At 54.6% G+C, this 19996-nt stretch overlaps 1 protein-coding gene across 15 annotated transcripts in view; it reads right to left on the bottom strand.

Moving 5' to 3' along the window:
• The window catches only part of B3GAT1 (beta-1,3-glucuronyltransferase 1), an 84819-nt gene that overhangs the window by 9363 nt on the left and 55460 nt on the right, over positions 1-19996 (bottom strand). For 4 of the 15 annotated variants that reach the window (XM_068659100.1, XM_068659102.1, XM_068659115.1 and 1 more), the window contains 4 exons: positions 6791-6909; positions 3773-3858; positions 3350-3689; positions 315-611 (listed from right to left, as the gene is read on the bottom strand). In XM_068659100.1, coding sequence (XP_068515201.1) covers positions 315-611; positions 3350-3689; positions 3773-3858; positions 6791-6909 — 842 coding nt within the window. Of the gene's footprint in view, positions 1-314; positions 612-3349; positions 3859-6488; positions 6636-6773; positions 6910-19996 lie in introns of those variants that run through there. The other 11 variants (XM_068659104.1, XM_068659103.1, XM_068659109.1 and 8 more) reach the window with 8 other exon arrangements.

The following is a 19996-nucleotide window of genomic DNA, read 5'->3' as shown; positions in this document are numbered from 1 at the left end:
AAGGAATTGAAAGCAACCAACCTGCATTTCACCCAGGGGATTCCCTGCCCCAGGAGATTAGCAAGGCCACGGACAAGCCCATCTTGAAAATAATAGGGATATTATTTGGAGATAATATAAGGAAGACTCCGTATTTCAATGCCTTCAGCAGCCAGTAACAACAAAAGGAGCTCCTACCACACTTTTTAAAGGCAATTACCCCGCTCCCTTGCAGTGGGGATGTGCTCTCCTCAAGACAGAGAGGACAAGCAACCGAACAGCCTTTTGTCCCACCACCAGACCCTCGCACCCTCTACGTGAGAAGGACGCCGTACCTTAGTGCAATTGGCAGCTTTCGGCTCAAGGTCATTCAGGGTGACCAGCTCCCGGAGCAGGCTGCTCTCCTGGTAGCCCCCCTTCACTCCTCGCAGCTTGAAGTAAGCCTGAGATCGCTGGAGGATCAGCCTGAGGTTGACAGCAAACCCTGCCATGTCGATAGCGAAGGGCCGGTGCGGGTCGAACACGGTTTTCCAGCCGTAGACCTTCCCCGCAGCGTTCACTTTGGGCGACTCGTAGCGTAAGCCACCGACGAAGGCCACTGGCCACACCGACACCTTCCTGGTGCTGCGCATCTGCAGGCAAGGAAAGAGAAGGGTTGGAAGGGGGCACGCAGCCTCCAAGGCCCCAGCAGCACCCCAGCAGCGTGCCTTCGCCTCGCTCGCTGCCCTGCAGGGGCCGGATTTTGGGAATGGTGCAGCAAAGAGCCTGGTCATGGCCCCAGACATCTGCTGTGGTTTGGCAGCAGGGCTCTGTGCTCTGCTCACCTCCACGAGGCCGCACGTCCTGTGGCTGGGGGAGCAGAGTGCTTTGGGATAGTGGCAGCTGGGGACCACGTGTGAGGTCAGTGCTAGAAACAAAGCTGTGGGTAATAACCCTAACCGAGATGTGGGATTTGTCAAAAGGCCCTCGGAGCGTTGGTTCTTCAGAGCTTTTGGTTCCCCGCATGGACAGCTGGGGAAACCGGGATGCAGAGGAGGGACGCATGCTGTCCAAGGCCACCTGGGGACCCAGGGCTGGCTTATCTAGGAAGAGAGGTGTTTCCTCTGAAAGCAAAGGATCTGAGCTGCGATCCCAGCTATGAGCCACATTAAGGCTAAAAGCAGCCCTAGGGATGCTTAAAGATGCTCGGGGACAGCTGGAAGCACAGCCTCTCCAGAAGCTCTCAGCACACAGGACAGGGCCCTGTAGCTGCTGCTGCTACCCAGAGGGATGTTGGAGGCTTCTGCTCCCCATGGAGTCAGCAGAAACAGAGAGGAGGCACCAGGGGACACCTCAGACGCTTGCCAGTGTGGATGATCTGCCTGCCAGCCCGCCTGCACGCCCCCCGGCACCCTGCCCTGCTCCGCTGCCAGGCTCAGCCTCGTCTCCTGCTCTCAGCCCGGTCTCTTAGATCAGGGATCTCCCAGAGCTAATCTCATCACTGCTAATTACTGCAAACGAGAGCAGAAGAGCTCTGGCACTTGCCCTTCCGCATTATACACATGCTAACGGCCGTCCCTGTCCGCGGGGAGCAATAATGCGTGTCTTCTGCATTTCACAGCACATTTCATCGGCTCCATGCGCCCTGAGCTGCAGCTACATCTCGGAGAGGAGCAGCCTCTGCAAGCAAAGCACCCGGGTGAAGCACCCGGGTGAACGAAGGAACCCTTTCTGCTTTATTAACGCACCGTGTCTGTCTGAGGATGCTGCCAGAGCCAGCCTCAAAGGACGATGTGGAAAAACTGCCTTCAGTTTGAGTTTGCTCTCAGCTTTAGAAGCATGCGTGTGCCTGTGGCTGTCCGAGCTCAAGGGAAAGCCATCGGGGGGAGAAAAGGGGTGTGGAGTGAGTTAACAGGAGATCCCTGAAATGAAATCTGGCAACCATTAAGGAGGCAATCCTGCGTCCTTGTCCCTTGCTGCAAGAGCTCAGCCTCAGCAGATGGCAACAGGAATTTCTGAGCTGGGAGCAAGGGAGGTGCCGTGCATGTGGCGCTGTAAGGCCACAGACAGGGAGAGGGGCAGGAGGTCATTTACAGCCCGTGCAAGAGCAGAACAGGCAGCAAAGCTGGGAAAGCACAGGGGAGCCTTCCCCTGCTCGAGTCTGACAAGGTCGCCAGGATGTGCTGAAATCCTGCCTGCAATCACGGCTCCCTGAGCCGCCAGCTTCAAGGCTGAGCGTTCAGCCCCAGCCCCTGCTGAAATCACCCCGAGCCCATCTCTCCCTGGTGCTCCAGGAGGAAGAGCTGCAGAGGGGAGCGCTGCACACACCTCCCCGCAGCAGCAAGGGCTCCTCTTTTCTGGGAGGTGAAGCAAGCGCCGACAAACGCGTGCTCCTTGTGTGTGCGGCGGCCCGGAGACAATTTGCAGAGAGCATCTCCCAAGAAGACGTCCTGCGAGTGCTCTGCCTGCGCCAACGCCACTCAGGCGTAGCTCTGAAGGTCTGCTCCCCCGGCTGGGAGCTGCGCAGAGCAGCTGCCGGGCTCTCGACAGCTCTGGAGTTGAAGCAGGGAACGTGCTGGGATGAGAGCAAACAAATGCAAACGGCAAGCAAGGAGGAGAAACCCCAGGGACTCCTCCAGCAAGAACAAACAGGGATTAACAGCTGAGTGCACTACGTTGGGGTGGCAGAGAAGAAAGGAGGATAACAGCAGAGCGGGAACCAGCCTGAAATCTCCTCCAGGGTGGGACATAGGGGGAGGATGGCCAAGGGTGCTCCTCCCAGGTATATTCATGTGTCTGTGCAGGCATGAGGGAGAGCAGTTCATGTTCCAGCCCTAACAGCAGCTCCCACAGAAGGCAGCTCTTCATCAGCTTCCCTCACAGCACGTCCTACCTGCGTGTTTCTCCTGGTAGGATCTTACCAGCCAGCTCCTGCCCCAAGATGACCACTCTCCCTCATCACAAACAGCCTTTTGTGGATGTCTTTTAGCATGGGTTTCTGCTACCAAGGGAAAAGCCTTGTGCTTTCTCTCTGAGGGAGCACTAACAGGCAGAGGTGGGAGTGCAGAAAAAAGGCAACGAGACCCCTTCAAATGCAGCAAATGCCTTCAGGTAATGAGCACAGACGCCCACTAGTATGCCTCCACCATGTGCCACAGGACAAACTGGGATTCCCATCGCTCTGCATTACTTTTGACCCTGGAAGTGCACACTTTGCAGTGGTGTGGCCAAGCCCCAAAGGAAACTTCAGGGCAACCACTACAGAGACAAACTGACCTGGAGCTCAGGAGATGTGCACAGGATCTCCTCGGCTCACTACACGCTATCTTTTACAACTCACACACAAACCTGCTGCGTTCAGCTGTCCGGGGCTCCCCCAGCAGGCTCTTACCTCCTCGAAGAGCTCCAGGCTGTAGGTGTTATCATCGTCGGCGAAGTAAACGATGCCAGGCTGGCTGTTATTCCTGTTAAAGGTCTCTCTCAGCCATCTCAGGGCCAGGTTCCTCTGCATGGTCCCGCGGGGGATGCGGGGATCCCTCATGTCTCCCCGCAGCTTGTAGTTGCGAGGTGTCTCCACGTTGAGGTGGGTGTAGTTCAGCCCCGTGTCCCGCAGCAGCCGGGTGATGAGCGGCGTGCGCCGCTGCGAGTCCTCCACCAGGATCCAGTGCAGGTTGGGGACGTGCAGCAGGGTGTTGGCCAGGCGCGTCAGCTCTGCCTTCTGCACGGGCCGGCTGTAGGTGGGTGTAATGACGTGGATGGTGGGGAGGGTGTCCGACCACGGGGGTGGGCGGGTATAAACATATTCTGTCCTCACCACCTCCACAATGTCCCGGTCCGACAAGCAGTATTCCTTGGAGTCCAAGCCTGCAGCGAGATCACGCCGGGAGTCACCACCATCATCTGAGCAAGGGTACGAGAGAGAAGAGAAAGCCGCATGGACTCGGTCCTCCGACACCCACCCTCCCCGGGCCGAGCCCGCAGGCTGCTTGCTGAGAGCAGGAGGTCACCCCGCAGCTCGAGAGGAAAGGAAACAGGCGAAGTGGAGGCTTTAATAAATAAGTACACGGATGAGTAAAGGAATCGGGGACACACCCCTGAGAAAAGAAGCTCCTCCTGGTAGAAGAGCAGCACCGGTCGAGGCCTGAGAGCCCGGCCCAGTGGTGCTGCTCAGAGCAAGCAGCTTCCAAAAGTACCCAGAAGAGACAGACAGATCTAGATAACGAAAATAGCATCACGGCCCGGCGAGCTGTCATTCCCAAAGAGCTCCAGGGCGAGAGGGAAGCTCTCCTGGCAGCATCGTTTGGATACTGCAGTACCCCCTCTCCTGACCAGCCTGGGATGCTGCACGGAGAAGCAAGGGCAAGACACGCTCGTTAAGTCCAGAGACAGCAGAAACTGAAGCCTGCAGTTGTAGGCTTTTACCTGCACCTGCCCCTAACTTCTCCTCAACAAGACCCTGCAGATTTCTTAACTCCCAGCCCATTCGGTGTTAGGACGTGAAAAGCAGAACAGCACTGCACCAGTTAACTGCGTGTAGGATAAACTGACCCTAATGTCTCAAATCCTTGCAAAGGGAGACGTGGGCACAACTGGCTCAGGGTAAAAAATACTCCTGCATTCGTCACTTTTCAAGGGTGCAAATTCCACGCTTTCATACAAATGCAGACGGGCAGGAACACCACAGTCTGCATTTAGGGACTGGCAGGGATGAAGGGGCATCGCTCTTCAGATATCAGCCAGCTGGTGGGCACCTACACTTAGAGACTGCCAGGAGCTTGAGATGAGAAAGAAAGGGAACAGACACTAGCACCGACCCAGTACAGTATCACTTTTAATTATGATGTGGTTGCTCATAGCATGGTACTCCTCCAGCAGCACAGACTTTGATACCAGCCCTGAATGAAGGCTTCATACTCCGTGCCATTGAAGGAGAGAGGGGTGTGTGTCTGGAGGGGTGGGGGGACAGGAGCAAAGTGTCCTGCACGTGTTGGGATCAGGCCCTAGGAAGGTAAAGCACGTCTGCATCACACAGCACAGCTCTGAAAGCGCAGAGCACCGGAATCAGTTCAACAATAAACTCACAAAATGCACGGGGCACAGACAGCAATGCCATCAGCCAGGCTGGAGCCTGAAGGAGACACCCGAGATAGTTTGCAAACCCCTCCAGGTCAGCCCCTCAGCTCTAAATCCTGGCACACGTATCGGCTGCCGCCGCGTGCTCAGCAGCACACAGGCACATCGCGTTCAGCACCTGTGCTGAAGGATCTCAGAAACACATCACAAGTACAAAGAGACTTTTCCTAAGAGCTTCAGGCCGGTCTCTACCACCACTCATTTTCCACCAGGGGCAGCACAGGCAGAGGAAGCAGCTCACCGAGGTCACCAGCAAGTTCAGGACCAGGGCAGAGCAGGGCAGGCTCTGTGCTGGAACCCCAGTGGCCATGGCCTTTTACCAAAAAGCAGCTCCTGATTTTTAGGGCTCTGAATCAAACCACGATACAGACAGCGTGTTCTTAGGAGACTTTCAAGCCCTGTTTTGGACCTCTTGTCCTCTGACACCCTGTGCGCCTTTCAGAGAGGCTCAGTCGTCCTTGCTCGGGGTGGGCTCCGAACCTCTGACAGCTCACACAGCCCGTCAGACCGCTGAGCCAAAGCATAAGCAGCTGTGGAGGATGGGTGTGAGCACTAAAATGAAAAGGGAGAGAATCTCCCAGAGAAAGGGCCTGGAGAGAGCAAACGGGTTGGCTTTCTTCCCCGGCAGCAGGGCAGAACTGAGAACAAAGGCTGAAGAAGGCAGTGTGGCTTTCTCCTGCCCCCAGGAGCTCTCACTGCTCTCGGATACTGCTGCTGTGAGAAGAATGGGATAAAAACCAGGACCCTTCTGGCCAGAGAGGACCCCCAAGAACCTCCTGCATTTGTCTGATTTGAGCCAGAGCAATATTTAATGTTTTGTGCCACAGGTAAGGTGGAATCTGGCTTTTCTCCAGCATTTTACCTTCACCAAACAATTAGGGCAGATGCTGGCTCTCGCTACGTGCCTTCCCCTTCAAGCCCAGGAGGACCAGTTTGCTGCTTTCCTGGGGACACAAAAATGCTTTTTGCCTCATGTCTCCTAGACCAACTGTCTCCAGTAGCAGCTTTGCTTTCTCTGCTCTCTTTTTTTTGCAGTTTTCCTGCTGGACTCATCTCTGTGAGCACGCTGCAAACACCAGCAGAAAGGGACCCCTCTCTTCCAGATCACCGGGGAACAAAGAAAAGCAAATTCCTTCTGTGCTCTGTTCCCCTCAGTCTGGATTTAGGTCATGAAGAGCTCCCCAAGTGCAGGGCCATGCCCACGGCTTGGAGTTTGATGTCTCCAAAGAAGCCCGGAACGCCTTGGGCTGTTCCTACAGCACAAGGGGAGGCTTCTGCGTGAGCATGGGCTGGGAGCTGAGATGAGCATGGCTGCCATGGAGAGATGAAATGAGAGAGGAGATGAGGACGAGGGAGGGATGCACAGACTCGGCATGGGCTGGTTTGATTTCTCTCACCCTTGTGCACTGCAAGCAGTGGAGCAATGGTGCTCTGGTGCCAGACGGTGATTAGTAGCGTCCAGGGCAGAACTATCAGCACGATAGCCAGGATGTCTCGTCTCTTCGGCATCTCCAAGACTGACTGGACCCACAGCTCCTCATTACCTGACAGTGAAAACCCCAGAGACAGAACAGCAGAGCACATGGAGAACAGAAATAAATGGGCAAGAAGGAACAAGGACAGAGAAAGAGAACGCGAGAGAGGGAGAGAGCAGCGAAGGCGACACGGCTCGCAGGTCTTACCAGTGCTCACAACCCACCCATTGCAGAAGCAGGTTTGGAGGGGCCTCGGCTGCTGGGACCAGGAGCAGGAGACGACTTCTACGGGACGCTGCTGGGGCCTCCAGCAGGAACCTCAGGGACACATTTGGCAGGCGACCTGTAACACAAAGCACCGGTGAGCAGGCGGGGAACAGTACGTGGAAGCACGTAACACTCACAAATCCTCCCTGTAAACATCAGCTCAAGCTGACCAAGAGGAATATGTGCTATTCCTCCACGAGAGATGCCTCTTGGGTGCCCAGGGCCTTGCTTCCCTGTTTGTCCACTCATCAAGCAACCTGAGCAGCTGCTTGGTGCCTGAGCCATCCCCCAGCAGCACAGGGCCCTATATCCACTGGGCAGCCGGGTCTCCCGGCACCCTGTGCTGAGCCCAAGCCCCAGGAGGATGCAGACACCGCTCCGACCACATCAGCACAGCAGCAAGCGCCCTGACCCAGCGGACCCTCTCCCTCCACTGGGCAGAGCTCTCAGCAGCCAGGAGGGAAACCGAGCCTGTGTTCTTGGGGACATGGCTCCAGGGAAGCCAGTGACCCCACATTTTGCTTATCATCATCATCCCCTCGGCTCAGACCATCCCCCTGGCACCTTCCACACCGCTGGGTTTAGCTCAGGCTTCCCCCAGCCTGGTCAGGTTCGTTTCTTCCATCTCGGAGGTGTTGCGGCTGGAGTGTATTAAGCTGCCACGATGGCTTACTTTGATTCAACACGAGCACATACAAGATTTAAGCAGACTGTATTTTATCCGAGTATCTTGGCAAGCAAAGTGCATCGCTTAGCGGGGACACGCGCGGTGGACAGTTTGCAAACACGGGTAGCAGTTTAGTAGCACGGCTCCCTTGTGGGGGAATGCATTACCCTGCTGCTTCACGGGCTGCACTGCAGACAGGGGAGAGCCCAGAGCACACCGCAGGCACACGTGGTGAGGTCTCAGTGCTGGGGAAAAGCACTGATCCCCCCCCTCACCACCTGGTGGGTTACTTTCTCCGCAGTGCCCTGGAAACCATCAGATCCCATCCTAAAATCATGGGGAGCTCCTCAAGCCCAGGCTGTGCTGCACACGGATGCTGCTTTGCTGGTGGTTTTCCCCCGAGACCCTTGGAGTTTGCTTTGCCTTGGGGGCTGCGGGCAGGCAGGGAGAGACCCGGGCTCAAAGCCTTCATTAGCCCCGTTCAGATCAATCTGTCCTGCCTGTGGCCATGCCCTGACCACTGGGCTGCACGAGCAGCCTCTGGCACCAAGCCCAGTGGCAGACTGGAAGCGAAATGGCCCAGGGCAAGGTGCAGCCAGGAAGGGTGATGAAAGAGAGCCAGTCTTCTGGAAGGGTCCCCAGAGAAAACAACAAAACCCCAACCCAGCCACCAAATACATCCCTTTTACTGAGAATGGGGTTTCCTGCAGCCCAGCTCGGGGAAGCAGCACTAAAAAGCTTTTCACAGCCCAAGGAACTGCGCCGTGCAGCCGGACACCCTGCAGTCTTTCAAGTATCTCCTGGCAACACGGATTTGTCCTTATTTTTTTTTTCAGAACTGCTGAAAGCAGCCTCGTCCTCACAAAATAAACCAGGGAGGAAGAGGAGGAATTATTCCAGCCTCCTGCTCCGTGCCTGTACAGCTCCTAAAGCACGAGAGATCCTGCTGGCCTCGCGCTGCCAAGGCACACAGTGCCCTCAGGAAAGAGCAGCTGGCCTCATCCTGGCTGTCCCTGCAGCTGCTGTCAGTGCCTGACCAGGGGACCCCGAGTGCTGGCATCCCTTAAATCCCCTACTAAAGCCAGGACGTGTTCTTTGAGCATCCTGGTAGGGCAGAGCCTTAAGGGGCAGCTCTGAAAGGACCCAACACCTCGCCTGTAAGGTGCCTCTGCTGCAAATGCACCAGGTAAGGGACTCACTTGTCCCTTGGTCTTTGCAGCATCGATTCCTTTTAATTAGCCACGGAGCATTCAGCAGCTCCCTGGTCAATCATCTGTAGCATGGTGCTCGGGCTGCCCAGGGCCAGCCCAGCCCACGTGTGCCCCAGCAGAGAGCCGAGGGCTGCGCGGTGCTGCTCGGGATGGAAGTGGAGAGCTCATGGGGACGGGATCTGCAGGGACACAGCCCCAACCTGGACCCAAATTCAGATGGCAGTGGCTGTCTGGGGGTGTCTGTGGAGCCCCTGACCACGCTGCTCGCTGCTCATTCATTGAGCACTGGGATTTTCTGGATGACCCTTAAAACCCTGGCTGAAGGACACCGTAGGAATTCACCAGGGGCTGCTGCCTTTAACAGCGAGTCCAGCCGAGGGCCTCAGGGCAGGGCAGTGCTCGCTGCGCTGTAACAAAGCCCCCGCTCCCTGCTCCCTCACGTGCTGAGGCTGCAAAAGGTGAAATCCATTTTGTGCTACCAAACAACAGCAGCGAGGAAATACTTGCTCGCCTACGATTTCACGCTGCTGGTGAGAAAAGTCACAGCTTCACAGCCCAGAACAGAGGGCTCGCCCTGCATCCCCAAACCCCTCGCTGCCAAGGCTGAAGGATGATTTTTGTTGCTGGTTCTGGCACCAGTGTGCCTAGCCGAGCATCATACCAGGGAAAATTGTGCCCCTCTTCAAGGTGTTCCCTCTCCTCGTGCCCCACTGTAACACCACTCTCTTTTCCCCACCGAAATGCTCAGAACAAAACCTGGCTGTTCCCAGATTGTCTGGTTTCGGCTTCTGCCATCTCCACCTCCACGAGGAAAAGAAGGAGGGGGAACGAATTTAAACATGAATTAATTAAAAGACTCACTCTGTTTTCCACTACAGAAAGCATCTTTTTCCAGGTTTGAAAATTAAAGCAAAATGCACAAATCACAAGCTCGAATGTAAGCAATTTGGGAGTTAAAGTGTTTCTAAAATAAGGGTTTTTGCACAGTTTGGGGAGCCTTTCCTTGCCAGAAACACATCTGCCATGCTCCAAGCCACACGGTGGCAGAGATTTCACGTCCTCCGGCAGAGGGCAATGGTGTCAAGGCACGGCGATATTAAAAGGGCACTCATCTAATAGGAAAGCTTTAATAAATCCCGGAGCCATGTGTTAGCAACGCGTCGGATTATTAAACGCGGAAGGTTCTTTTTTTAAACCACGTTAATTGGCGTCAGCTCTGACACTTACCGTAGGAAACGCCGATTTGATCTGTAAATCTGCTTTACAGGCAGCTTTCCCTTCCTTCTCCCTCTGAGGCTGAGCAGCCCCAGTGCCATCGCTCCGTGGTGTTCCCACGTTGAGCAGAAGTGATTGAGAACGTGTTAAATCGAAGGATTGTTTTCACCGAGCTCGCGTATGTACAGCAGTCACCGAAGGAAAAATATTGTCCAGACGTAAAAAAAAACAAACAAAACAACACAACAAAAACACACTCAACCCCCCCAAACAAACACATCAAACATTTACTTGCGTTACAAAAGCAGCCGGGAATATCAGACACTGCCAAATCCCACAACAAAAGCTTTCAGAGGAAAATAAACACCGATGCTGCAGGACGCAGTGTGTCTGCTCACTGCCAGCTTCTCCCCCTGGGCAAAGCATCCCCTAAACCCAAACTCTGTTTTTTTTTAACCTTTAAATAGCAACTGGTTCTGATCCCTGGGGGAAAATTGGAGCCCTACAAGGCTTCCTCTGCCCTACAGGGGAGCTGGGGGGATTTGGGGCCACCGATCCCAGCCCAGCTCTGCTCCACGCCACGGGCAGGGGACAGGCACAGAAGCCTCCCCTCCTGCCTGCGGTTTTGGTGTTTGGCAGAAAAGGCTTGTAAAGCACTGGCTAAAAAATAAAGGTAGTAATAAAAGCCTCTTGCTCGTTAATTACTCTGTAAGCCATAACTGCCTAAAAACCCCATAACTTTAATGGGGACTATTATAAGTATAGTAGCAAAACTGTGAAGCTAATTACTGTTTAGTTATTAAGCAGAACATCGCCAGAACTGAGTAATGAGCACGCAGAACTGCTCATTCTTCGAGGATTTAATCACGGGCATGAAGTTCAGCCCCAGGTTTTCCCAGCTTGGCAGCTGGGACGGGGTTTGGCAGCCTGGCACCCCCCGAGGGCTGCAGGACACCCCGGGGGAAGGCACCAGCTAGAGCTGCTCTGCACGGCACAGAGCTCCAGATGCAGACCAAAAAGGGAGCAAAAATGAGCCAGAAATGTCTCAGATCAACTCTGCCACTCTGATGGTGAGAGGGGAACTGGATTCATGCATGGGAATACAACTGGTTACCTGTTAGTCCTGTGTCAACCATTTTATGGTCCCCGTTCAGCAAAACGCTTGCAAACTTCTTCTGAAAACCCCAAATCCATGCCCCAGACGGAGGCACAGCACAACTATGATGGGAAACCCACACCAGAACAGCACAGGGGCTGCAGGAGGAGTTGGTGTTCCCCCAGGCAGGCAGGCAGGGCAGCGTTATGGGGCATTTTGTGTGGGGATGAGGAGCTCAGGCAGGGAGCACCAGGACAGCACCGTCGGTTGGGGTGATTGAAGGAAAATAGGTTAAATTCGCCCAGGGAGGCCTGAGGAATAATAAGCCCCGCTGCCACAGGCTTCAAATAGGACTAATTTTGTTCAATAATAACTTGCTTTATGGGGAAATAAAAAATAAGAATAAAAGAGAGAAGAAAAAACTGTGTTTTTCCTCTCCTGGGGTTATTTAACCCCAAATCCAGAATTTGATTTCTCCTTTAAAAAATTAAAATAAGCCCTATGGCTAAAAATACAGAAATAATATGTGCTTGCTTCCTTCCTTCCTTCCTTACCTCCTTCCTTCTTTTATCCCCTCCCTCCCTCTCTGCAAACCCAGACAATTCAGATACCCTGGCAAAGCCTGGAAAGGAAGCTCGGTTTTCGGAGCCTGTTTTTCCACCCAATCCTTTTGGCCAGCTCCAGCTGGGAACCCCAGGCCTGCCCGCACACTCTCTGGCTGTGCACACAGGCACAGTTTGTGTTTCCCAAGCTGTTGGAGAAATCAGGGCACAGAGACTGCAGAATTTGCCCCAACTTGCAACAGTCGAGACAAAATCTGACCTGCTCTCCCCTCCCAGTACTGAGTCCCTGATCCCTGTTGCAATGAATGGGATCAAGAACACAGATTATCTCACAAAAAAAATAAAAAACGGAACCGATCTTCTCAGATCAACTCTCAGAATTTAAAGCAAGCATGAGCAAAGTGGATCAAGGGAGCTCAACACAAGCGCAATTAGTTTCTGTAACTTATTGCCACAGGACACTAAGAAGAACAAGAACTTAACAGGATTCGCTAAAGGATTAGTTGTGTATGTGAATAAACTGCGTATCCAGAATTAGAATGAGCCACCCACCAGTTTGGAAAACACATAAACCCCTGAGTCTCAGAGCTTAAGCCAAATTTTAACAAGCATCAGGAACTTTCTCGTCTCCCATTAATCCCCCCGCGCTGCTCTGCCTTTGCAGGTGCTGGCGGAGCTGGGGACAGGACAGGAGACGTGCCAGCACTGCTCACGTGCTGACGACACTGCCTCGTCCCAAGATTTTGCTGCTTCTAAGAGTAAAACGGATCTTCTGTTAAATCCCTAAAAGATTTAATGCATTGTCCTAAACGTGGTTGCTTTTCTGTGCAGGTTCTCACAGCACCACATCCAAGCTTCCCAGGATTTTGCAGGGACCCTTGGCTGCAGCTGCTGTGCTTCTTTCCCTTGTTGCTCCCAGGATATATAGGGGACTGCCTCGAAACGGGCAGGTATCATTTTATTACAGTGCTTCTGAAGAGGATTGAACACGGGCTTTGCAATCTTCTTGTGATAAGCACGGCACAATCAAAAAATGTGTCATGCACTTGGCACCAGGAAGCGGCAGGGCTGATGAGGATCCTTAGCGCCGGGGAGAGCCTCATCAGTCCTGGGCTGGCCACGCAGGAGCTCCTGTCTGTAGGAGACACGGCGCCGGGCTCGCTGCCCTCGGGATGCTCTGGTCCATCCGTCAGGATCGGCAGCGCTTGTTCCAGCCTCCCTCCCCAGCCAGGGAAGCCGTGGGTTGACTCCAGTCTTGGATGAGAAAGCTTTTACGGCGCCCAATGCTGCTTGATAAATGGATGCACTTCACACATGGTTTTTAAAAAGCATCTCTCTTTCTATCATGATGAAGAGCTGTTTGACTTGGAGCCCGCTTCCAAAATAGCAAGGCAACTGGGAGCTGTTATCTCGGGGGAAATGCTGACGGCACCCAAGAAAAGTCGCTCGGCTCTTCTGAGGTTGCTTGGGGGTGAATGCTGAGCAAACAACTCCAGCCAGCAGCTCTCTCACAGCCTTCTCCAGGAAGTCTTCCTGAACTGGTGACACAGCAATCCCTTGAAATATCCCCTCTGCTCAGCTCAGACCACATCGCTACTGGCAGAGGCAGACGTATTTCCGGACTCCATTTCCATCTCCGTGCGTTACTCTGAATATTTTGTGCACCCCCGGCTTCCACAGATCTTTAAAAGTGACATTAACAAAAGCTGACCCAATTTCGACACGACTGGTCTCAGTTCCACAGCTCCACAATAGGCTTTGCACATGCTTTGTCCACAGGGTTTGAAGGCACTCGCGTGGTGTGATCCCGCCCGTAACGGAGGTGTCAGGCTCCGAGAGCCGAGCTGAGCCTTTCTGAGCAGCAGCCCTGATTTCATGGGGTCTGCAGGGCTGAATCCTTCAGCCAGATCTGGCCAGCATCAGGCTCCCCACGGGCTTGCCTTGCTCCCTGTGCCCAAGGAAGCCTAAGGAGTTAAACATGACACGGCCAGGTGATGGAGTAAGTGGCACTGCTGTCAGAGCAAGGGCTGCAACACTTGCTAATGCCATAGTAAGGACAACTTCACCGGCACCCTGCTCCCATTTTTGTTGCTGGTGGCTGGGAGAAGCCCCAGACTTTCATACAGTGCTGAAATTCAGGGTGTGGGGCTCTGCCTGGGCACCTGAGAGCCCTGGGCTGGTGGGATACACTGGGAGCTGCCTCCCATTGAGCTGTGAAAGTTCACAAAGATGACCATCAAACACAAAGAGCCATGCCCAGCGAGTCACAAACCCTAATTTTTTTTATCTCCTGGCTGTGCTATGTTTCCAGTTCCAGCCCTGGAGGTGGCACTGCTCATCTCCCGTGCACTGAAGCCACTTGGATCACTGGGGACATGAGGTGGGGGGATGCAGCGGGGTCCGGGTGCCTTCAGCATCAGCTGGGAGGCAGCTCACCGACTGCACCTGCGAGCTGCCTTCCGAGCCGCCAGCGCTTCCTTTTAATTAGCGAGCGCTTCCCCCACCCTCTGAAAAAAAATAATCCTGTTCTATTGTAAAAGAGTTATTAATAACCTGACTCCGGTGCAGAAAAAGGGGGAAAAATGAAGCCTTGCAGAGCTAGCGAGCAACCTGGCCCTCTCCTGCTGCAGCGAGCCACTGCTCACCGCTGTGCACCCTGAAACATATCAACAGGGGGTTTTGTTTCCAAAAGCATCATTTTTCTTCTTTTTCTGCAGCAAACAAGGATCTTAAAGGTGTTTTTTTTGGAAGGCTGGGGAAAAAAAGATAAGCAAGCATCCAAATTCTTCCTTACTTCTGAAAACAGCAGCTGGCCTAAGTGCAAGTCCCTGGAGACGCCACTGAAGGAAAAAAAACTGCTTTGCAGGAGAGGTGCTCAGGACAGGCAGCAAGAAGCGTTGTCCCCTGCCACATCATGACCGTCACTGCTTCGGGGAGGCGTGCTGCTGGATTCACATGTGCTGTCTCCTCCAGGCTCCCACCCCACGGAGCCCCTGCAGCATGTGCTGCTCACGAGGCAGCCGCGGAAGCCTGGGATATGCGCTCTGTGTTGCAGAGGCTCTGCAAGCAGCCATGCAGGTAATTCAAGCCGAGGAGCGTCTGTGCTATAAATTCGCATCTCGGCTCCTGCCTTACAGCACGTTACCTCCTCCTTGCAGACGAGCCTGCAACAAAGGGCCCAGATATCCAGGCTGGCTGCTGCGCCCTGCTCCAGCAGCCTGCTGGAGAGCCCTTGGTGGATGCTGCCTGAGCAGCAAAGCCTGCCCCAAAGCTCAGAAATGTATTTATATCCTAGCGGCAGTGCTTTTGGAGGGACAGGGCCACTCGTTGCATCACGGCAGCCCTTCCTGCAGCTTTTTCCTCCTGTGGCCTTGAGGGGTGGATCCGGCGAAGATGCAGCGAGGCGCTCAGGGCTCGCTCAGCTCCCGGGTTAGCGGTCAGAAATCAGGGGCAACCTGCAGAGAAAATCCCCTGCTGCCATCCCCGTTAGGTGGCTTCTTTACATGGCACAGAGAGACCGCCAGCCCGTGACCTCTGCAGAAGTCACTAATGGGACCGAGGGATTAACATCGATTCTTTCAGGCTACAGTGGGGAAACAGAAAGGGGGGGCACCCGGGATGATAAAGCGAGCGCCCAACTGTAATACAGCAGCTTGCAACGCGATCAATCGCCGCTTGCAGCTCTGCAGTCCATTAGCACAGCCACAAAGCTACACAACCTTCTCCTTGGAAACAGGATGGTCATTTTAAAATCACCTCCCTTCGATTCCTGGTCACCACCGAGACGTGGCAGGGCCCCCGAGCCCCACTGCGCCCGCCGGCAGCAAGCACCTGGGGTTTCCCGCGTCTCTGCCCTCGTCCCCTTTCTTCACAGCAAGCAATGAGCTCCACGTGCCTGGGAGCCTGCAGGCTTTGCCATGTCACGATAACGTGGCCCATCTGCTGTTTGAGAAGCATTTGGAAGGAAAGGATTTGTCTTCCTCTACCAGCAGAACCCACGTGCCAGTGATCCCGTAACCCCAGCCATCCCAGCAGTGCCCAGGGAGGTGGATTTGGCTTTCGCTTTGACTCCCAGGCAGAGGCTGACCCTACCCATTTGTCCTGCTTCCAATCCAAGCCCGGTTCTGACTCCAGCTCCCCACGGCTTAGTTATTTTGGCTCACCTGCACCTCGGATGGCTCTCGAGGGGAGATGAGAACAGCTCCCTGCTTCTGGGCAGGAATTTACACGGCTCAAGTGGCTCAGCGGCCAAACACAGCCGTGGCACAAAGCCGCTGCCCGAGGTGCTGGCACCTCTCACCAATCTGACGGCCTGCTGAGCATGCCTGGGGAAGGTCATTCCTCCTCATTTTAGACTCACTCAAGGGCCAAACCCGTATGAGTGAGAAATGACAAAGCCAAGCAAAAGCTGGAGGCAGAATTAAGCCAAAAGTGTCTCAGCCCAAGTCAAAGAAGCGGTGACCAAGCAGCCCCCTGGGAAGACAGACCCCGAGGGGTGTCCGCCTGCTGCCCTGCTCCCCAGTGCCAGATCCAAGAGCATCTTCACCACCTCTACAAGCCTGACCTGCTCAGCCAGGCACCAGCCTGCCCCCAGATCAGTTGGGACACAGGGAATTACTCTCTGTGAGTGTCTGTGCATTGGGGAGCTCTGGTGTGCAAGGGGCTAAAAGCAGGCACGTGCCACCCGGCACAGAGGGACGCAGGCAGGGATGGACAGACGGACACCCGCAGGGCTGCCCTTGCAAGGTGAGCCACGAGACAAGCCCTGGGGGGGCTCCAAGCAACTGGAGGGTTTTGTAATGGCTGCTCTAAGATTATTGTAATCATGCCGTAATTATGGTGCAGCTCAAATCAACCCGGCAAATTGCAGCGTTATTATTCCGGCTGTCACCAGCCTCGCGTGATGGGGACGGAGGGGTAGGCCACCCCCTGCCCAAGGACGGAGCAGAGTTTGGAGAGTGCCAACAGGGTGTCACAGTCCTACCACTGCGCTCCTTCAGGCTGCCCAACCCACACCATGGCAGCCTGGTACCTCCTTCAAGCGACCCAGACCACTCCTGCACTTTCCTACGCTGGACCTCAATGCTAATTCTCACGTTGACTTGACTTTTCACAAAATTAAACAAGTATCTTTAGCACAAGAGCAGTCCTTGTCATCTGATTGGAACCGTCAGGCTCGCAAATGTCACTGCTACAGATGACTAATCTTTAAAAATAAGACAAACTTACTAAACTCCTTGACTCAGTTGAAAATGAGCCAGAGGGTAATGGTGGTAGACACAGAGGGAGGAACCGGCGCCGTGTGCCTGCAGCAGGGCTCGGTGGTGCCCTGAATTCTTTTTGCAGCTCAGAGGACTGGGGCTCCTGATGAAAGCAGAATCCAGGCTATGAAATGGGGTGTGTGGCACATTCATGGGGACACCTCGGCACGCTGACTCCTCCAGGTCATCGTCATGTTGTGCAAAGAGAAGAATTTCCTCCCTCGGTCACTCTGTACGGGTTTTCTCAGCGTGGAGCAGAGACCTCATCTCATCCCACCTCCTCCACAGGTTCCCTTTTGAACAGGTCTCCCCAAACCTCCTCACTTCCCATTTTCCCACATCCAGTCAACGCCGTGCTGCTTTGGGGAGCATCCTGTGATGTAAAACTGGTTACAACGCTCCTGAGCAGCAGGGGAGTGCCTGTGCTGATCCCAACCCGATCCCAACACCAGCCTAATCCACACACAACCCCTTTCCCCCCCAGACCAAGGGCTCAGCCCCAGCTTGCTGCCCCGTTCCCCACCGCCCTGCACCAAGGATGACTCAGGCTGTCACATAAGTTATTAACTTCAGCAGCCAGAGTCTCTTCCCATTAGGGCGCGATGGTACGAGATGCCTGGGTGAGACAAAAAGGCCTGCCAGGCAGAGCACAGAGCGCACGAGACGGAGATGAGAAATAATGTTGGCAGCATTATTAAAAGATAAATTGGAGGAAGAAAGGAGGTGTATGCGTGGGGTGAGAGCTTCAGAGGATTGTAACAAATCCTTTGCCACCAGGAGCTTCACAGCTGTCGAATTTCTGAAAGCCAGGGGACGGGGCAGTAGCTGGGAGACAGCTCAGGTCCCCTGCTCACCCCATCCAACACACGTGCCTCCAGCACCAGTCCTGGGGGCACTCAGCACCAACAGGTTTATGGTGTGCAATCCTTTCCTGACCACAGCACCTCATCAAACTGTGAGGTGACAATCCCAGCCCCAAGGCCATTTACTCCTCCACAAAGGGCATTAAACCAGCAGCTGCCCCTCCCGCAGCCCTTTGGGCTTTATTTATAGACAGGCAGAGATAGCATCGACACCCCCAGGATGCAGACAGCTCCACCTGGATGCCAAGGATTCATCCTGGAGCACTTTTGTTCATGATCCCACCTGCCAGGCCCCTTCCCAGTCCGCCTGGCCAAGCACTGGCTGCTTGCACCCAGAGAAATCCAGAGCTGAAGGAACTCAGAACTTCCCACACCCAAGGTAGATGCGACTTCAGACCCAGACACCCAAGAACGAGTTGAATTCTGGTCAAATTGCTTCCCAAACTCTTAAATAATCTCCTGAATCTCACTGCTCGGCCCCAGCTGGCACAGAGACACCCAGCAGCATCCCTCCCCTGCCCCAACACCCTACAGCCCATCCTCACCACTCAGACCCCACTGCAGCTTTTCAGTGCTCCAAATTTTAGCACTTGTGACCCTTTTCTGGTAGAACTCATGCCAGAAAGGATGCTCATCTACCTGAAGAAGAGAAATAAGTGCTTCCAAACCTCACAGAAGGCACTGCAGGAGCTCACTGAAAATGAGCATGTTAGAGGTGAGCTATGTGGATGGGCTACAGTAAAGGTCACCGGGAGAATTATTCACCATCAGTGACTTCTGTAGCTCCGTAACCAGCTGCCGTTCACCCAGGTGGGTCACAGCCCACCTGAATAAACCCCTGTGTGTCCCTCCAGCCCCACATCACCCAGCCAAAGCCAGGCTCTGCTGGGGCACCATTCCTGCAGGAGGTGAGGACGGGAAGGGGGGACAGTTCTGGTATCTCAGCGAGGCACACAGGCTGGCAGCCTCTCCAGGATGGCAGGCTTGTGCCAGATTAGACTTCTCTCTCCCAAATTAGAAGCAAAACGTGCCACTAGAAAGTCAGGTGGAAGCTGCCTCTCAGGGAAGTAAGAGGCTGCCTCTCAGCACCGCTGCGTGAAGCAGCATCTCAAAGCATCCTGCTGATCTGAGCGTGGCGACTGCCTCCCAAAAAAACCCCAAAGCTCCCAGGGTCCTGCCTTGCTGCCCCAGACCTGCCTGCTTGCCCTGGCAGACACACATTGCGGGTTGCTGACCCCACCATAAACTAGGATTTCATCGCAGCACCATTCCCCTCCCCTTCCCAAGCCCCTCAGGAAGGCAGCTGAATTAAACATTGCGCTGTGTTTATGTATTTCTTACACACCACAACTCTTTTCCTGCCTCAGCTGCAGCACCTGGGCTGGGCAGCGATATATATGGACTGTGAGACACGAAACAACACAGCAGGCACCTCTCTGCATGAATCACACAGGTTTTACCGTCCCCACCTCACCCCTGCACAGCCCTGGGGGGCTCTGAGCAGGCAGCAAGCCCCAGCTCAGCACCGCACTGACCGTACCCCGTAAATCTTCGCTCCCTCCTCCAGGGACCCAGCCCATTCCTCTGGCTGCCTCTCAGCCACCAGCATGTGCATCTATTATTCAGGAGAAATATCGGCTTATTTGTCAGCCAAAAGAGGCTCTGGGTACCACACCCAGTCTCTAGCGAAATTCCTCCTGCAAAGCTGCTCTTTTCTCGGCGTGGACACAACCAGGGAGGAGCGCGGTGCTGCTCTCCCGCCTGCGTCCCTCCGGAGGGTTTTACAGCTTTGTTACGGTGAGGGACAGGAGTTAACAACCCTGTCAGGCCGCTCCCTCATCATCTGGTTAATGTACCTCGTTAATGGCCGCGCCGCAGCTCACCTCCTGTACACTCCACAAACTCCAACCTTTCCCTTGGGCTTGCGGATCCCGTGCCCGCGGGGCTGGGGGGGTTGCAGAGCATGAGCCAGAAGCACTGCGGGGCCACCGGTGCCTCAGCACAGCTCCAGATTTACTCTCCGTGCCACAGGCTATGGGATGCAGGTGGAATAATCATAGATCACCTAGCCTGGTCCCGTGTGGCCAGAGCGATGCCGGCCCCCACAGGGCCACCTGTGTTAAGAGAAACGCCTCGGTACACATTCCTTCCCTAGCTTCAGAAGCTGTAAAACAGATGGGCAAACAAAGCAAGAAATCCACGGAGTTCAGCCAGAACGCCTCAGCACCCAGGGTATTTATAGAGCAGCCCAGGGGGAGGCAGCCCAGCACCCACGGCACTGTCACTT

This window comes from Anas acuta, chromosome 23, assembly GCF_963932015.1.
Source record: "Anas acuta chromosome 23, bAnaAcu1.1, whole genome shotgun sequence".
NCBI classification, from domain to species: Eukaryota; Metazoa; Chordata; class Aves; order Anseriformes; family Anatidae; genus Anas; species Anas acuta.
Note: the sequence above shows the minus strand (reverse complement) of the source record. Positions and strands in the feature narration are given on the sequence as shown.